Consider the following 19461-nt stretch of genomic DNA (forward strand, 5'->3'; position numbering starts at 1 on the left):
AAAGGCTTATGAGTGTAGATGTTTGGTAAACTAAACTAAAGGACTGAAATGTTTTCTGTACCTAAGAGGACAATGAGGCGGTGTACATCCTCTGAGTGGCGCTGGTAACGAACCACCTCCTCATATGGACTGTTGAGGGCACTGTAGCAGCTGCTGGGGCAACGGGTGTTGCAGGACGGCTGGGTGGTGCTGTGAGCCCGCCGCCGACACAGACGTATGCTGCGCCTAAAGCCCGCTGATGAAAAAGAACAGATGTCAGTAGATAACCCTCAAAAATGGATCCACAACACACACAGAAACAGAACTAAACTCTAAATATACCAACAAGTTTGAGCAACATTATAAGAGAAATAATTTGCTGCTCGAGAAGGCTTACCTAAATATATTCCTTCAATGTTGCTTCTAAAGTCATCCTCCTCTGGTTTGGATTAAAAAAAAAAAAAAAGAAAAAGCAGGACGTAACACGGTGAGACATGTGGAAAAAAGATCGGTAACAACAATAAAAGAGATGTAAAAAATACAGATGTTTGCACACAGTGTAATTAAAAATAATTCTGCAAAACACAGTGAATAATGCAGAGCCACTCCTCATGGTTCAGACATCTTATCAGGATGCATCCTGGGTGCCTCCTACATGAGATGTTTCAGGAAAGGAATGGAGGCCCGGGACACACTGAGAAGATTACATCTCTGCAACAGCTAGTCTTCTGTGTATTTCAATTATTTTTATTTTAGGGTCAAATTACCTCCAAATGGTTTTGTTAATAATTTTTTACTTGAAATTACTGAAAACTAAGCAATACCAGAGTCCAAGGATGCATAGTAACCGTTAAAGTAATAACGTGGGAACTTTAAGTTGTAAATTTGCTATATATACTTTTTTCCCCCTTTACATTAGATTTATTAGTTGTAAGTTGTTCCTGGGTAATCCAGATGATAGCCAATGTGTGTTGGTGGGGAGCGAGACAGAGATACACAGGATTGGATTTTATCTGTGACCTTAAACCAATCAAAGCAACTACATCCATATTTCTCCTGTTTTGGCTTCCCTTCATTGGCTTCCTGTTAAATCCAGAATTGAATTCAAAATCCTGCTCCTCACATACAAGGTCTTAAATAATCAGGCCCCATCTTATCTTAATGACCTTGTAGTACCATATCACCCTATTAGAGCGCTTCGCTCTGCAGGCCTACTTGTTGTTCCTAGAGTATTTAAAAGTAGAATGGGAGGCAGAGCCTTCAGTTTTCAGGCCCCTCTTCTGTGGAACCAGCTTCCAGTTTGGATTCGGGAGACAGACACCATCTCTACTTTTAAGATTAGGCTTAAAACCTTCCTTTTTGCTAAAGCATATAGTTAGGGCTGGACCAGGTGACCCTGAATCCTCCCTTAGTTATGCTGCAATAGACGTAGGCTGCCGGGGGATTCCCATGATGCATTGAGTTTTTCCCTTTCCAGTCACCTTTCTCACTCACTATGTATTAACAGACCTCTCTGCATTGAATCATATCTGTTATTAACCTCTGTCTCTCTTCCACAGCATGTCTTTATCCTGTCTTCCTTCTCTCACCCCAACCGGTCGCAGCAGATGGCCGCCCCTCCCTGAGCCTGGTTCTGCCGGAGGTTTCTTCCTGTTAAAAGGGAGTTTTTTCCTTCCCACTGTCGCCAAAGTGCTTGCTCATAGGGGGTCATATGATTGTTGGGTTTTTCTCTGTATCTATGAAGCGCCTTGAGGCGACTTTTGTTGTGATTTGGCGCTATATAAATAAAATTGAATTGAATTTAACATCAGCCCGCGTGTCAGCCCGCGTGTCCCATAAAGCCTCCACCCTAAAACAAAGTCTAAAATATTTCTGCAAATTCAAACAGTACTTGAGGGATTTATGATACACTGCTGGATTAAAAGAAAAAGTCAGATAAGCATACATACAGTATTTAGTCTTTAGTGTGGTTCATGCCACAAAAACACTGGATCCTTCCCATTTCCCACAATGCAACACACCTGTTACAAATTATAACAGAGGATTTGTGCTACGGTTATGGGTAGGGGTGGGTTTTTATAATCGATTTATCAATTAAAATCGATTCTGGCTTGGATAACGTGAAATCGATTGATTAAAATCCTGAATCGATGTTTTAATATAAATTTATTTTGCCCGAAATGCCAGAATCTCAGGTGAAACCTCAAAATTTCAACAACTACCAAACAGCTAAGACAGTAAATGAGAGCAGGAACACGGATTCTGCACAGAGACGTAAACACAAAGTGTGGACCCGCGGATCAGAATCAGTGAGATGTGCCTTTCTCACCCGACGGCAGGGACACTGTCGGGGCTGAAAGCCGACAGCTCACTGATTCTGATGTTTTGGCGGGTCCGCGCTTTGTGTTTACGCCCTTTTTGCACTGATTCTAAAGCTGTTAGTTTTATCTCTCTCCAAACAATACTGACCAAACCAGCAGCAAAAGAAGAGCCAAACTGCGCTTCACATAAACATCGTCATGAATTCACTCTGACTGTTTTGCTTCCACCACGATAAAAATCACACTTCATGCACCTCTCTCTCTCTCTCTGTTATTTCTCTCTCCTCTTTCTCGCTCTATCTCTCACAGCCCTCTCTCTCTCTCTCTCTTCTCCTCTCTCCTCTCTCTTCTTCTCTCTTCTCCTCTCTCTCCTCGTCTCCTTCTTCTCGCATTCTCCTCGTTCTCCTTCTTCTCTTTTAAGCAGTTGCTGCTGTCACACAAGTCTACCCGGTTGTTACAAGCCGCTGTTTTGACGCTGGTTTTTTTCGTTTTACATACTTCCGAAAAGAAAACCTTAATTTCTTGCCGTTCAATAACGTGAACAATTTAAACTTTCTAAAATATGCAAAAAGCTCAGCCGTGTCTCTAAATAAACCGCTTGTAACTTCAGAGGTTAATGTTCATATGTTGAATAATGGTTTTCTTTGTTTTTGATGTATATATGCCAGAATATTTTTATAAAATCCCAGGCCAGGAAAATCACCTTCATTGGTTTTTCTGTGTTTTGGTCTTCACTACTTTGACACAAAGGCATCTGCTGTGACGCTCACACCTTTGATAAAGTCTTACGAGGTTCAGCTTCCTTTTTATAGATACAAAAATATGTAAATGTACTGATCTGAATTATAATATTTCTGACTGTCAAAATTTCCCAGATTCAAATCGAATTGAATCAAATCAAATCGAATTGAATCGAATCGATTTGGGACCTTGTGAATCGGAATTGAATCGATTCTAGAAATCAGTGACGATACCCAGCCCTAGTTATGGGGTACTTTGCAAGCTGCTTTGTGTCAATGTTTTATGCTTACACTTGATTTTCTTTGCTTTTCCAGAGCTACTGTTAAATATTATGTTGAAAAATTCGTACCTCTGTTAAAACCAGTTTTACATTGAAATATAAATCTCACAATTTATGGCCTAATTTGTTTTTCCTATAAACATCTGAGAAGGCAGTATCACGGGATATACCACACTTTCAATCGCAAAAACTAAACCAGTTTAGTGTCGGTGACTGTTACATGTGCCTCGCTGAGCCAGCACATTAACTACCATGTTTTTCTTTTTTCTGTCATTGTTAATAATCTGAAGGTCAGCTGCATATATAAAGCCAGATGCAGCTATGCTATGGGCCGCTCTTTCTCTCTCTTCTATCAGCATCAACCTTTGGCTTTAGTTGCTGTTTGAAATTTGCTTTGGTGAGTTGGGAGCAACAGCAATCAAACTGATGAAGCGTTGTGAGTTTGCTTCAGTTTCTCTTATTTGCTTTCTTTGGGAGAAATTATTTTTGTATTATTTAAAAATTCTTAGACTTGCTACTCAAATGTTTCTCTGAGCCATGGATGTAAGAACTAACATTTTTGGGGGCTAGTGCGGGATTCAACTTAAACCTCCTGCACCCAGGCTGAGAGTCATATCCCTAGGTCAGAGTGGAGGAACAGAAAGAAGCATCATTTCAAAGTGCATTTTGGGTAAACTTTCGCTGGTCATATCACCATATGGGCTAGATGGCTGCTCAAAGCAAGCTGGAGCATATGAAAAGGTCTCCTTTTTATCTACCATTTAATGCTAGGCTCGTCTTTTTGTAAAAATCTTGGTTATTTTTTATGTAATGACTCCAATAAAAGCCCTACACACTAAAATGTCAAACATGAAAAAAAGAAAGCATGCAAAATAATACAGTGCATCATTTTGACCTGAAATCAACCAAAGCAACTGCGTCAGCCTCCATTTCCCAGATGTAAATTACTGGAAAGTCTAAATTACCTCTGCAAATTAAACAGCACTTCAGGGATTTATGATTCACTGCTGGATTAACAGAAAAAAAAAAAAAAAGTCTGCGGCAGAAGAGAAACCCCGGCAATAAGCTACAAAAACACCAAATGCTACATTTCTTAAAATGCAACACACCAATTATAAAACAGAGGACCGTTATGCTCATATTTTGTGTTTCTATACTGGCTCCTGCACTATTGAATTTTATTGTTTTAATATATGATTTAATATCAGTCCAAGTAAGAACATGTGACCTATCTCCATAACAAGTCAGGAGGTCTGCTCTTTTAATTAAATTAAATTAAAGAAATGTATAAGTTTACTCTTGTGAGGCAGATAAGAACACAATTCTTTAAGCTTTTCTCACCTTCTCTGAGCTCCTCTGACATTTCCCCATCAGGCAGCAGGAACGTTTGGAAAAGAAACAACAAAAATTTCCTTTGAAGGGCACGAAACAAATTCAGGGACAGAACGGATTACATCAGCAAAGACTTACCTACCAGAATCAAATGCCTCCTCGTCTATCGGGGCAGGAAACACAAACAGACACAAGTTAAAGACAGAGAAGCAAAGACGTTTTTGTGTGGTTAGTTAGTTTGTGTGTAAAAGATGAATAAAAGGCACATTACACAGTAAATGGAAGGTAAAGGTTTACCTGCTTCCACACATTTGTCATCAATGGCCATTAAGTCTTCCTCTGTGGTTGGAAAAAACAGATAATTAAGGTCAGATCAGTTATAGAACGATTCAAGTTTGATTAAGTTTAATGTAGTCTATTCTTACCTTCCTCTACAGTGCTCACTTCAGTAAGCATGGAGCAGAACACAAAGAAAACTCATCTGTGAAGCTGTAAAGCAGTGACTTTAATGATGATTAAAAGAAAACCTGAGCGCACTCACAGGTCTGAATGCAGGTGTGTGGCTGGTAAGGCTGTGACCACCAGAACTCCCTCTGCTTCCTGTTACAACAAGCAGAAACAGAGTAAGATGAGACAACTTTTATGCCACCTGTAAAATATTATGAGATGTCAAAAAAGATATTTCTAGGTGATGCTCCCATTATATTTGATTTTTCACTTCATTTATGACTCCAGGAAACAATTTCCTGAGGAGTAAATGATCTAAATTACTCGTTTTAAGTCTCACTGAATACATTCAATACATGTCCCTTTTCAGTCTGATTCAGTTCAGATTCCTTGCTCAGCATTTGATTGTACTAGAGGTTACTATAAAGAGTTGGCTGCTCAGTATACTTTGCTTTAACCCAAACTAGGATCACAAATATTACTGCTAGCTAGCTAGCCTTAAGCATTAGCTGATAAGCTCCATCCATCCAGTCATCTGGATATGTCAAACAACAAAATCTAAAACAGATATTTAAAGCTTTAAACCCAGTGGAAGAGCATTTCATTATTATTTAAAGTCTCACTTTTATCACTTGTTCATGCAGACATGGCCATCCTTGAATAAGCCAAATATGAATTTTGTTTTTTCATGTAATCCTAACCTGATAAAGGACATGCTGTTGCACTTCTGAGGTTATACATTGTAGGACATAACAGAGAGTCATCTGGTCTTGTTGCATGATCAGTTTCAGCCAAGCTTCAGCTGTCAGACAGATGCCCTCACATTTGATTCTAGAATACTTTGATATACAGAGGAAGTCATGGTCAATCACTGCAATGTGCCCAGGACCACAATCTTACCAAGAGTTGACATCCCAGCAAAAAAACACATCACATAACTGAATGCTCCAGACCGGCAAACTGCCAACATTTCTGCTTTCAAAGAGGTGCTCATACTTGGGGAAGATCAGTTAAAGCAATTGTATTTGATTACCAGCACCTGGGTGCTAATTACCCTCCTAATTATGGAAGCAGTAGACTGTACTTAGTTTTTCACACACAGCTTCTCTATTTTGGCTTGAATTTCTGTTAAACAAATAAACACACAGTGTTATATTTATGTCATATTTCATGCTTTATCTGAACTTGTATTTATCTAATTTTAAAGACCTGGTAAGCATCACAACATTTCGATCATGTCTGGACATATAATAGCAAGAAAAAGAGGTCAGTTTTACTGAATTAGAAAATCCTCAGGCCCGAAATGAGACATTGCAGCAGTCAATTCAAGAAGAACAAGCTGAAGAGGCCAGCGTTACCAAACAAGTAGCTCTTAAGGGCCAAAGTCAGAATATGTCAGAGGAAAAGCCCCAAAAGGAAAATGAAAAGAAAAATAAGCAGATATTATAGTATGTTAGTTGTATATAAATTTGTCCTCAGCTCCATTCTGCAACCCATCAACTGGTCGCGGCAGATGGCCGCTCCTCTCTGAGCCTGGATCTGCTGGAGGTTTCTTCCTTTTTAAAGGGAGTTTTTTGTCCCCACTGTTGCCAAGTGCTTGCTCAAAGGGGAAGGGATTGTTGTTTTCCTTCTTCTTCTTTTAATCAGTTCAGTTTAATTAATTTGTATCTCAGTACTGTTAAATTGAATTGAACTGAATTAAAGATGACTTTTAGGAGATGGAATTGAATGAATCAGGGAATTTTAACACCTTACCCATAAAAATGACCAAACAGCAAAATAAAAACCTATTACATGCAGTCCAAGATTGGAAGAGCATGCTTAAAAGAACCATATCTGACCGTTTGAGGAGGTTGGTGGAGGGGATGAGGCCAGCACATGCTGTGCTGCTGGGTAGTTTCTTTGCCTGCCACCAGAGGGCATCTGTCTGGTCCACAATCTCCAGGATGTCGCCTCTTCTGAAGCTCATGCCGGCATCGGCGCAAGGGATGGCCGGGTCCTGCTGAGGGCTGTAGTCAGTCATGGCCCGTACGTATAGCTAGCAAAGAGAAACACACAAAATAGGGGTAAATATTTTTTATGTGAACAGAGGCAATAATAATGGAGCTGTGGTAAAAGACTCACCATGGTCTGGTTGTGGACCGGCCTTTCTGTGATGGGAATGACTTTAAACATAATGGTGCCATGCGACCGAGCTTGCTGATTGGTTGTAAGAAAACAAAATGGAGCATGAACAGAACCAATGTTGGATGCAAACAATACACAACAGCAAGAGCACATTTTATTTGATGAACAAGTGACCCACCACAACTTGGATAACTTGCTCAGGCTCCATCCCGTCCACAGGAAAACCGTTCACCTCTATGATCCGGTCCCCTGCATGGAGTAGACCTATGTACACACAAACACAAACATGCATTAAAAAAGATATCAGTTTTTCATTTCATGTTTTCTTTAGTTTTGTTAACTTTTATGTGCTTTAATCTACTGTAGTTTATCTTGTTTGTAATACACTAAAACCTCAACGAAAAATATGATCAATATATTGTTATAATCAATAACAAAAGCAATCAAATTTAAGCACAACTTGTCATTTAAAAGCTTACAGGTCCAATCGCTGGCTGTCAGAGCTTCTTTAGTATACTATATAACCAGTGTGGATGTTTTAAAATTGTCTAAAGTTACATTTCTTTTCATGGTAAAGGTAAAAGCCACATGAGGATGTGTCTGTAACCAGAAGAAGAAAGTCCTGTCTGCATGAACATCAAGAAAACTTTGTCCAACCCAACCAGTCCATGTCTCTGGTTCTGAACCTTTTATTTTGTTAGGATTGTCTTATAAATGCTCCCAAAATGGGACAAAAACAAATATAGACGTACACTGCATGGACAAAAGTACGGGGCCACACCTTTTACTATTTGAATTCAGGTATTTTGAGTCCCATTGGCACAGGTGTCTAAAATCAATCACCTAGCCATGCAACCTGTCTTTATGATAACTGTAGAGCTCCAGATCTCCTCCAGCATTAACATCAGCACAAAACCTATGAGCTGGGAGCTTCATGGCTGAGCAGCTCCTGTAGATTTAATGTGGAGATGGCCCAGCCCTTTTGCCCATATAGTATAAGCTTTGGGTCTGAAAAGTGATGCCAAAGCAGAAATACGAGAAACCTGCATTTTCCCCCCTAATGGTCAGCAGGGGGAAGCTTCTCTGGAAGCAAAGATCCATCCTTTTGTTTAGGAGTGCAGACCCTACCCACCACCTTATTCATGACCTCAGTAAAAAGTTCAACATGGTGCTAATTTTGTCTTTACTTGTGAAAACTACATAATAAAGAAAGGTAAAGCTACTGTCTTATGGACCAAAAAAATCTCAACCTGAAGCTCCACAAATCAATAGATGAGATTCATGTTTTATATAAAGTGCTTGATTGCAACTAGCACTAGAATTTGGAAGCAGATTGACCAGGAAGATTTTTTTTTGTCTTCCTACATGAATCATCCCAACATTGAAAACGAACACAATCAGATGGTCTGTGTACATCTGCAGAATAAAGAGTGCAAGATGAAGTTAAAGGCCCCAAAACAGATGTTTGCAAACAATTTGTCCTCAGCACCAGCACAGAAAGTTCAGTTTTGCATTAATGCATAACTTTAAGCTCTACGTGTCAGATGTTTTCCAGTGTAGATCGTCACTGATGTTTTCTTTTAGTCTGGCACTAGGCTTAATCTAGGAATCCTCCAGTGAAAGTCTAGAGTTAAGATTAGGGTTTACTCATCTAAACAACAGACATTAGCTATAGGGGGTTAAACGGGGGTAAAAAAAAAAAAAGGGCTCACCACTGCGATCCGCAAGCCCTCCGTGAATCACCCGAGCTATAAAAATCTCTCCTGTGATCTCGTTTCTTTTTATAGTTGCTCCCTGAGAAAGACGAAATAAAAAAACAGAATAAACAGTTGCTGCCAGGTCAGACAAATGAAGATAAAATGGACAGATGTGGCTCTGATGGATACAGTGGGGCAAAAAAGTATTTAGTCAGCCACCGATTGTGCAAGTTCCCCCACCTAAAATGATGACAGAGGTCAGTAATTTGCACCAGAGGTACACTTCAACTGTGAGAGACAGAATGTGAAAAAAAAATCCATGAATCCACATGGTAGGATTTGTAAAGAATTTATTCGTAAATCAGGCTGGAAAATAAGTATTTGGTCAATAACAAAAATACAACCCAATACTTTGTAACATAACCTTTGTTGGCAATAACAGAGGTCAAACGTTTACTATAGGTCTTTACCAGGTTTGCACACACAGTAGCTGGTATTTTGGCCCATTCCTCCATGCAGATCTTCCCGAGAGCAGTGATGTTTTGGGGCTGTCGCCGAGCAACACGGACTTTCAACTCCCGCCACAGATTTTCTATGGGGTTGAGGTCTGGAGACTGGCTAGGCCACTCCAGGACTTTCAAATGCTTCTTACGGAGCCACTCCTTTGTTGCCCGGGCGGTGTGTTTTGGATCAGTGTCATGTTGGAAGACCCAGCCTCGTTTCATCTTCAAAGTTCTCACTGATGGAAGGAGGTTTTGGCTCAAAATCTCATGATACATGGCCCCATTCATTCTGTCCTTAACACGGATCAGTCGTCCTGTCCCCTTGGCAGAAAAACAGCCCCATAGCATGATGTTTCCACCCCCATGCTTCACAGTAGGTATGGTGTTCTTGGGATGCAACTCAGTATTCTTCTTCCTCCAAACACGATGAGTTGAGTTTATACCAAAAAGTTCTACTTTGGTTTCATCTGACCACATGACATTCTCCCAATCCTCTGCTGTATCATCCATGTGCTCTCTGGCAAACTTCAGACGGGCCTGGACATGCACCGGCTTCAGCAGCGGAACACGTCTGGCACTGCGGGATTTGATTCCCTGCCGTTGTAGTGTGTTACTGATGGTGACCTTTGTTACTTTGGTCCCAGCTCTCTGCAGGTCATTCACCAGGTCCCCCCGTGTGGTTCTGGGATCTTTGCTCACCGTTCTCATGATCATTTTGACCCCACGGGATGAGATCTTGCGTGGAGCCCCAGATCGAGGGAGATTATCAGTGGTCTTGTATGTCTTCCATTTTCTGATGATTGCTCCCACAGTTGATTTTTTTCACACCAAGCTGCTTGCCTATTGTAGATTCACTCTTCCCAGTCTGGTGCAGGTCTACAATACTTCCTGGTGTCCTTCGAAAGCTCTTTGGTCTTGGCCATGGCGGAGTTTGGAGTCTGACTGTTTGAGGCTGTGGACAGGTGTCTTTTATACAGATGATGAGTTCAAACAGGTGCCATTCATACAGGTAACGAGTGGGGGACAGAAAAGCTTCTTACAGAAGACGTTACAGGTCTGTGAGAGCCAGAGATTTTCCTTGTTTGAGGTGACCAAATACTTATTTTCCACCCTAATTTACGAATAAATTCTTTACAAATCCTACCATGTGGATTCATGGATTTTTTTTTCACATTCTGTCTCTCACAGTTGAAGTGTACCTCTGGTGCAAATTACTGACCTCTGTCATCATTTTAAGTGGGGGAACTTGCTGACTAAATACTTTTTTGCCCCACTGTATGCAAGAATAGACTTGAAGGTTTAATTCAGGCCTAAATAACATAATAGTGACACAAGCGAAGGGAAACTGGAGCTGATTTGCCACAGATGAAATGTAATGAAACAGACAAAAGAAACATGAACTACCACTGTTTGCAGGGTAGCCACGGTGCTCCTACAAAGGACCCAAAGAAGGCCACTTTCTGGACAGCTCTCACGTCGCCTTCTTTCTCTTCTTTTTCTTCCTCTGGTTTGAGCGACCTCCTTTCAAGGGACTGAACTTCTCATTAAACACGCCATTTGTAAGCTGATGTTTGGATGTTTCCAGATCAGTGTGGCTGTGCTTCTTCTGTGCCACAGGAGAGTTTTTTGATTTCACTGTGTCCCAGGGAGATCCACGACAAGACGGAGACTGGCAGCTGCCCAACTGGGAGGTGGAAGGAGGGTCCAAGGAGCTGCTGAGGGAGCTGGAGGAGGAGCTGAAGGAACATGGGGACTGGTGCCCTTGAGGCTTTTGAGTTGGGCTTTTCTTCAAAGTGCCTTCCTGCTCAGCAGCTTTAAGGGTGTTTACTTCAGATCTGGTGGCTGTGAGGAGTGTCTGCAACCGGTCCACAACCTGCGTGAGGAGGAGCAAAGCCTGCGAGTTGTCCTGCACTGTCACCGACATGTGCTCTGTGGCTGCTGCCATCCTCTCCCCAAGGAGCTTTATGTCTTTGGTGCTGCTCTCCATGGAGCTGGCGGCCAACTGTACAGTCGTCCTCAGCTCGTCCAGACTCTCCTGTTTGACGAGCTCCACGGGCGGCACCTCCAGTATGCGGTGAGGCCGCATGGGGCTGGGTGGGGCTGTTCGGATGCAAGGGCTTTTAGTTCTGAACCTTGGAGACAGGCCTGGCTGGAAGTAATCATGCATGCTGAGACATGGTGGAGTCATGGTCAAACGTTGGGGAAATGGTGATGGAGCACCGGTGGACTGTCCTACTTCGTACTCGTCTCCACTGTTGAGCTCGTCCACGTCTCCAATGAGAAAACAGACATTATTAATCGATGAGTGGATGGGATGGATGAATGGATGAAGACAGTGCAATTAGAAGTGATGAAGAACCAGCTTGTTTTCCAAAAGCATCTTAGAGGTTGAAATAAAAGCAGTTCAAAGATGCACTCATTGGAAAACAAGGCCCAGATCTTTCCTTACCAATCAGGACCGAACTGCAGACTGAAGGTGCAGAGCGATTTGACCTTTGCTCCCACAACATGTTGGAGTAACAAACTCTGCACTGGCTCATCGGCGTGCTGCAGCACACCTGGCAGCCAGTCAAAGGCTTACATTGTGGTAACGGGTATGGTCGAGCCTCTGTCAGGTGATGCATTGGCTCGGTTGGCGGGTAGCTTCCTCTCCGGACCCTGCACCACGACGAATCATTTGCTTTTAGCATCCAACTCTGAGCTGAGGGGTTCTGGACCCCGAACCCTGTCCCTCTGTGAAGCTTCTGCCGGGTCAAACGCCTCAAGGTGTTCAAGTGATGGCGGATCCCCCCTTTGTGGCTTTTTGCACAGGGAGGACAAGCATTGGGCAACAGCTTGCCAACTTTGTGGTGGTTGCAAAGCTGTGAGACAACAGAATCATGTTCCACTCGGATAAAGCAAGGTTTGAACTAGTAATCATTTGCATGCATTTAAGACATATAGAGACAGATGATAAATTAGCATCAGATGTCTCCTAACTGTCTTGTTTCCTTTCTATTCCAGTGGCTTTTGCTCATTCGAAATTTATCTGTAGCATCAACAGACAATTATACAAATGACAGATTATGAATCAAACATCTGCTCTCTGTCATCTGTTTGACTTATTTTGAGTTGGCCAAAAACTCAACATATTAAAATATTCAGGAGCATCTGCCTACATACGCAGTCCTGAAAAAAAGTAACTCCTTCATGGTCCAGATTAAAGAGTCAGTTTTCCTGCTTCTCCACATGATTTTGGTTTTATATCCACTTCTGCATCCACCTAAAATACAATGAACTTTTTGTAAGTTCAAAAGTATGTGGATGCCTCTATTTAGGTCATGCACTGCACACAACAAACAAAGCAGCACTTTCAAAATGAAGCCAAAGCTTAAAGTGGTAACTGGAGCAAACCCCAAAGACTCCTATGTAAGTTATCCAGCATTAAATCAGAAATAAATATGTTTAAAATAAACTGTTTTGGACTCTATCCCTTCATAATAACAGTACACAAAAATAACTCTGCACTCAAAACCTACTTGTGTTTGCTTTAGACACTAGCAGATTGCTGGAGTTGGCCATAGTTTGCATGGAAGACACCGACCATCATCCAGTGACGTATTTTGAAGATGAAGGGTCTCTGTTGCAAGTTTGTGCTGCACTCTTCACAGCCTGCAGCCAATTAGCAAGTATTTAGTGAATGTTTGTTAGCGTCTTCTATGCAACCTACAGCCAAAGCCAAAGCAATCAAAAGGGGGTTTAGGTGCAGCACCATGTTCCTATTTGCGACCAGTTTCTCCTAGACACAACCAGAGACTTCCCCCTGGTTGGGGGACTGACTGGCCATAGTTATGTTGAATTAATATTTAATTTACATACTTTCTTCTTTGATTTGAAAACTGAAAGGTTTTGATTTTCCTCGTCCCAGTAAGCTTGTTAATTAAGGAGACAATAATAAATTAGATTCATACCTAACAAAAAATTTTTGCCTCATTAAAAGCTTGCTTAGTTCCTAAACAGCTGGTCTACTGATGTTCTACTCAGCTCAGAACCATCTGTACAAACCAGATTTCATTTGCCTGTTGAGGAGGTATTAGCTCAGGAATCTCACCAGTGGCTGTTTATTCTTCACCAGGCAGACGATCCGGGTGGCCTCCTCATCGTCCGGCAGGTCTTCTGGCATTGGGGGCAACACCGGCTCATAGTCCTTCAGAGCTATTGTATCATGAGCCGAAAGAAGGGCCTTGATGGAAAACAGACAAACCAGACTGAGACTAAGAACAGTAACAATAACAGTAGCAAATAACAATAGAAAAGACACAGGTACATATGTAAGTCTAGTTACATTTAAATCATAGTTTCACTAATACTATAGTTCACTAATGAAATACAGAAAAGAAATGTTGGGAATTTTCAGTTGGATTCAATGTCATTTATATAGTGCCAAATCACAGCAACTGTTGCCTCAAAGTGCTTTGTACTTGTATTTTATTGGATATTGTAAGGTAAACACCCCACAATATTAGAGAGAAAAGCTTAACAATCAGATGACCCCCTTTGAGCAAGTACTTGGTGACAAGGGGAAGGAAAAAGTGAGGGACGGTTAACTGCCACTATGAGGTATTTAAGATAAAATGGGGCCTGATTATTCAAGACCTTGTATGTGATGAGAAGGATTTTAAATTTGATTCTGGAGGAACAAAGAGCCAAAGAAGAGAAGCTAATCTGAGACAAAATGTTCTCTCTTTTTTTTTTTTAAAGTCCTTGTCAGTACTCTTCTTGCAGCATTTCGGATCAACTGAAGGCTTTTTCAGGGAAGTTTTAGAACAGCCTGATAAAAATCGAATGCAATAGTCTGGCCTAGAAGTAATATATGCATGAATGTGCAGAACCACATATTTGTAATGTGCATTGCCTGGTCAAAAACGACTCCAAGATTGCTCTCAGTGTTACTGAAGGCCAAGGTAATGTCATCCAGAGTCAGCATCTGGTTAGCCACCACATTTCTGGGATTTTCAGAGCCTAATAGAATGACCTCAGTTTTATCCGAATTTACAAGCAGGACATTAGAGATTATCCAAGCCTTTATATCTTTAACACATTTTTGCAGTTTAACTAATTGGTATATGTTGTCTGGCTTCATGGACAGATAAAGATGGGCATCATCTGCATGGGAATGAAAATGTATGCTACACCTTCTAATGATGCTGCCTAAGGGAAGCATGTATAATGTAAACAGAATTGGTCCTAGCACAGAACCCTGTGGAACTCCATAATTAACTTTAGTGTGTGAAGAGGACTCTCCATTTACATGAACAAATTGGAGTCTATTAGAGAGATATGATACAAACCACTGCAGTGCACTACCTGTAATACCTACAGTGTGCTCTTAATCGCTGTAAGAGAATATTATTGTTGACAGTATCGAACACTGCACTGAGCAGGACAAGCACAGAGAACAATAACAATGACTATGATGTACTATGATGAGATCTGAATTCCCACTGCTTTGTAATCCATTATTGTAAATTTTAATTATTTAATTATTATTATTACAGATGATCAGACAAAGAGGGTTTTCAGGGCCACTAATAAATGCTCAGCTTCTATGCCATGTGTAAGATCCAGAATGTGATTAAAGTGGTGGGTGGGCTCTTTTCCATGTTAAGAGAAGGCATCTGAGTCTAATAATAGACTGAATTGAGGCTGTCATTTTCAGCATCTACATAAATGTTAAAATAACCCATAGTAATTATTTTATCTGAGCTGAGCACAAAATCAGATAAAAGTCAGATACCGTAGAAACTCTAAGTAAGGATCAAAATGATGATAAATAACAACAAATAAAACTTGTTTTTGAGTTTTCCAGCGGGATTACAAGGCTAATGAATGAAAGCTTGCTACTCCTCCTCCTTGGTCTGTGCTTCGAAGATTCTGACAGTATGACTCAGGGGTGTTGATTTATTTAAACCAACATTATCATCAATGACACTCCCCCTTTATAATCAAAATATGCACTAAACATGAGTACATGAAAATTTAACTACAAAAAAATAGGATTTATGGATATGCCTGAGCTACAATGGGCCTTATAGGCCCTTAACCTCTTCTGTACTTCAACGTGAAACCAATAGTGGTTTATTAACCTGCAGGTGTGGCTGTCGCAGAAGATGGTACAGCTCTTTGGCCTCTTCAGAGCAACTTGGTAAGGACCTGATATCAATCAGCAACTATAAAGACAGAAACATTCAATATCTTAAAAAAAACAAAACTCAACCAAACAACATTTGAACATGATAACTACATTAAATTGTTTTGGAAGATGAACCTCAAGCGAGAGTCCCGAAGAGTAATCCAGAGCTGGTGCAGGAGAATCTCTTAGATATCTTTGCAAACACTCATAAACCTGAAAACAGTCAAGTAATAAAAACAAATATCAAAACTACAGTGAATGAGGAAACATCTGACCTTAGATACTCTGAGGGAGGCATGCAGTCCTGTGATAAACAAAGTACACCCGTATGATTCAGCAGCTTGTAGAACCACCCCTTGATCTCCCTGCAAAGCCTACTGACACATTTTACCGTCTCTTAACTAAAACAAAGGAAATTAGCAGAGGACATTTAGGCTTTGCATTTACTTTAGATGACATTACCTGCATTTTGTATTTTATGTTATTTGTATATAAATCTGGTGTAAGTCATCTTTTCTCATATAAGATAAGATATAAGATTTTGGTGCATGATCCAAAGTACAGGGTGGGCCATTTATATGGATACACCGTAAAAACATGGGAATGGTTGGTGATATTAAAGTCCTGTTTGTGGCACATTAGTATATGTGAGGGGGCAAACTCCTCAAGATGGGTGGTGACCATGGTGGCCATTTAGAAGTCGGCCATCTTGGATACAACTTTTGTTTTTTCAATAGGAAGAGGGCCATGTGACACATCAAACTTATTGGTAATGTCACAAGAAAAACAATGGTGTGCTTGGTTTCAACGTAACTTTATTCTTTCATGAGTTATTTACAAGTTTCTCTTTGTTCACAGCCATTGACATGTTGAAGAGGTTAACACATCTGGTGAACGCAGTAACCGGGTCATTGCAGCAGATTTCAATGCAAGACACCCTACGAGACCACCCATCTCCCATGCTACAGTTAGCAAACTGCTTGCTAAGTTTGGTGAAACTGGTTCAGTGTTGGATTTGCCAAAATGTGGACGCAAGAAAACTGTCACTAATGAAGAAACATCAGTGGCTGTCCTAGCTTCATTCAGCAAGAGCCCACAGCGTAGCACTCGCCGCATGTCACTGGAGAGTGGCATTAGTCGAACATCCCTTCGGCGGATATTAGCTACTCACAAATGGCACCCTCACAAACTCCAGCTACTGCAGCATCTCAACAAGGATGACCCAGATCGGCGCACAGAATTTGCAGAATGGGCAAAACAAAAATTGGAACAGAACCCTCAGTTCACGCAGAAGATTTTGTTCAGTGATGAGGCAAACTTTTATGTGAATGGTGAAGTTAACAAACAAAACCACCGCTATTGGTCTGACACTAACCCACATTGGATGGATCCCTCCAAGACTGTTGGAACAACAAAAGTGATGGTTTGGTGTGGTATATGGGGTGCAACAATAGTGGGTCCATTCTTCATCAATGGAAACCTCAAGGCCACTGGATATTTGAAATTGCTACATGACGATGTGTTTCCCTCTTTATGCACTGAAGCTGGCACGTTCCCTGAGTTTTTCCAGCAAGATGGTGCACCACCACATTATGGGTGCCAGGTCCGAGCATTCCTAGATGAACAGTTTCCTGGAAAGTGGATTGGTCGTCGTGGGCCAGTTGAATGGCCCCCAAGGTCTCCCGATCTGACCCCCTTAGACTTTTATCTTTGGGATCATCTGAAGGCAATTGTCTATGGTGTGAAGATACGAGATGTGCAGCACCTGAAACTACGGATACTGGATGCCTGTGCTGGCATTTCTCCTGCGGTGTTGCTATCAGTGTGTGAAGAGTGGGAGAAGAGGGTTGCATTGACAATCCAACACAATGGCAGCACATTGAACACATTTTATAAGTGGTCAGAAACTTGTAAATAACTCATGAAAGAATAAAGTTACGTTGAAACCAAGCACACCATTGTTTTTCTTGTGACATTACCAATAAGTTTGATGTGTCACATGGCCCTCTTCCTATTGAAAAAACAAAAGTTGTATCCAAGATGGCCGACTTCTAAATGGCCACCATGGTCACCACCCATCTTGAGGAGTTTGCCCCCTCACATATACTAATGTGCCACAAACAGGACTTTAATATCACCAACCATTCCCATGTTATTACGGTGTATCCATATAAATGGCCCACCCTGTATAATGAGGAACGCTGAAAACTAACCGCTGAAACCAGGATTTTTAATTCTGTTTTTCAAGTTTTCAGACCTTGAGAAGTGACTGCAGCCAGGCGGCGTTGAGCAGACTGTGGAGGATCTCTGCTCCGTCGATGTCCTGACTCACAGACTGCCTCACCTCCTCTATGACGTCAGACAGGATCTGACGCAAACCTGCAGCACAAACTCAGACACGTTAGCAGAAGGCTGAATCTGTGGTTAACGTGTGTAAGCACATTATCATTAAACCATAAAACACTCCTACTGACCGTGTTCTCCCAACTCACAGTGCGGATTTAACACCTGAGCCTCCACCGCCTGCCTCATGGTTACAGAAAGCTTGACCTTTGACCCTGACCACCTGCTGCTGCTCGCCAGGACGGGCAGTAACCTGGAGATAAATCAGTTTATTATAAGATTTGTGCAAAAGTATCCTGAAATATTAGATCAGACAATTCATAGAGCTGGAGCTTTTTAAGGTGGAGCTGATTGAGTTTTAACTCTTTATATTCTGTATATTATATCCCTTACATATATGGAAACCTTAAACCACTTAGTATTGATAATAATAACAATTATTATGATAATAATTATTACAATAATTATACAACATGTGAAGTAAAAGCAGACTTTGTTCCTCAGAGCTACCGAGGACTCAGCAGGGTGAAGGAGAGGGTCTGCAGGTTTAACAGGCGGTTATTTCACAAAAGGCCAGTTTGAGCATTGCACGGTCTGATCTTAGGGTGAATTTTACCCCAACACCCTGATTTATAGAAGTACTCACACTTATTAATTATTCAGTCAATCAAGTGCATTTGATTAGCAGCATCTGGCTGACAGGATGACTTACTCTGATGTTTTAGGCTTCATTAGCTCTGAAGTTGCTGCAACTTGTGGCGTTTGTCTAGTTTTGCATTGTGTTCTTGTGTCTTACTAGTCTGTACAAAACACCATCTGAGCCTTTGACTCTCACGTTTCTACTCAGATAATGAAACAGTTGCGTTGAAACCTCTATAAGCCTGTTTTTATTTAGCGCAAAAATATCAGGAGTGAATAAAAGAGCTCCATCAGCTCCATCTTATCCAGGGATTTTACAACTAGCAGCTACATCTGGTGTAATCTTTTTCACCGCAGTTAACCCTGGGAGGTCTAAATACTCCTAACCCTCAACCCTAAGCTATAACAAAGTAGTTCTTTGCAAAAAGATGGCAAAATTTAGTTTATTTCCAAAAAAAAAAAGTGCTTTTTCCCCCCTTTTTTCAAAAACATGAAAGCTAAGGTGACAGTCAGACTTCACAGGGTTTAAAAAACAAATCAGGGGTTCAGTAATCCAGAGCATCCATGTCCTCCTGCATTAACTCCAAAGTTTGAGAACCGCTACACAAAACAATAGCATGCACCGATTTAAACAAGCTCAGATTTATTCTCTTGTCACTCGAGTCTCATGAAAACCGCTGACATCTGTCACGTCATGAGCGGCCGGGTCTTTGAAAAGATTTTAAAAAGCAAGAAACATCACAAGGTCTGCTGGTACAGCTTTAAAAGATGAGCTTCACTTCTTAACATCCACCAGATCACCCACAGCTAGTTTAGGGTTAGGGCTAAAAAGTCAAATATTCAGAAAGAAAAGAAAAGAAAAGAAAAGAAAAGAACAAAT

General features: G+C 41.1%; 1 protein-coding gene across 2 annotated transcripts in view; it reads right to left on the reverse strand.

The window, feature by feature from the left end:
- The window catches only part of mpp4b (membrane palmitoylated protein 4b), a 31029-nt gene that overhangs the window by 2849 nt on the left and 8719 nt on the right, over positions 1-19461 (reverse strand). The window contains exons 3-18 of one of the 2 annotated variants that reach the window (XM_040051436.1): positions 18074-18195; positions 17857-17978; positions 15735-15812; positions 15553-15636; positions 13518-13649; positions 8940-9021; positions 7406-7491; positions 7225-7299; positions 6942-7138; positions 5195-5253; positions 5079-5096; positions 4951-4992; positions 4796-4816; positions 4663-4677; positions 377-418; positions 62-235 (exon numbers count right to left, since the gene is read on the reverse strand). In XM_040051436.1, coding sequence (XP_039907370.1) covers positions 62-235; positions 377-418; positions 4663-4677; positions 4796-4816; positions 4951-4992; positions 5079-5096; positions 5195-5253; positions 6942-7138; positions 7225-7299; positions 7406-7491; positions 8940-9021; positions 13518-13649; positions 15553-15636; positions 15735-15812; positions 17857-17978; positions 18074-18131 — 1285 coding nt within the window. In that variant the 5' untranslated portion in view covers positions 18132-18195. Of the gene's footprint in view, positions 1-61; positions 236-376; positions 419-4662; positions 4678-4795; positions 4817-4950; positions 4993-5078; positions 5097-5194; positions 5254-6941; positions 7139-7224; positions 7300-7405; positions 7492-8939; positions 9022-10650; positions 11699-11876; positions 12289-13517; positions 13650-15552; positions 15637-15734; positions 15813-17856; positions 17979-18073; positions 18196-19461 lie in introns of those variants that run through there. The other variant, XM_040051437.1, reaches the window with a different exon arrangement.

The sequence above is a fragment of the Simochromis diagramma genome, unplaced genomic scaffold, assembly GCF_900408965.1.
Source record: "Simochromis diagramma unplaced genomic scaffold, fSimDia1.1 OVJJ01000107.1, whole genome shotgun sequence".
Lineage (NCBI taxonomy): Eukaryota > Metazoa > Chordata > Actinopteri > Cichliformes > Cichlidae > Simochromis > Simochromis diagramma.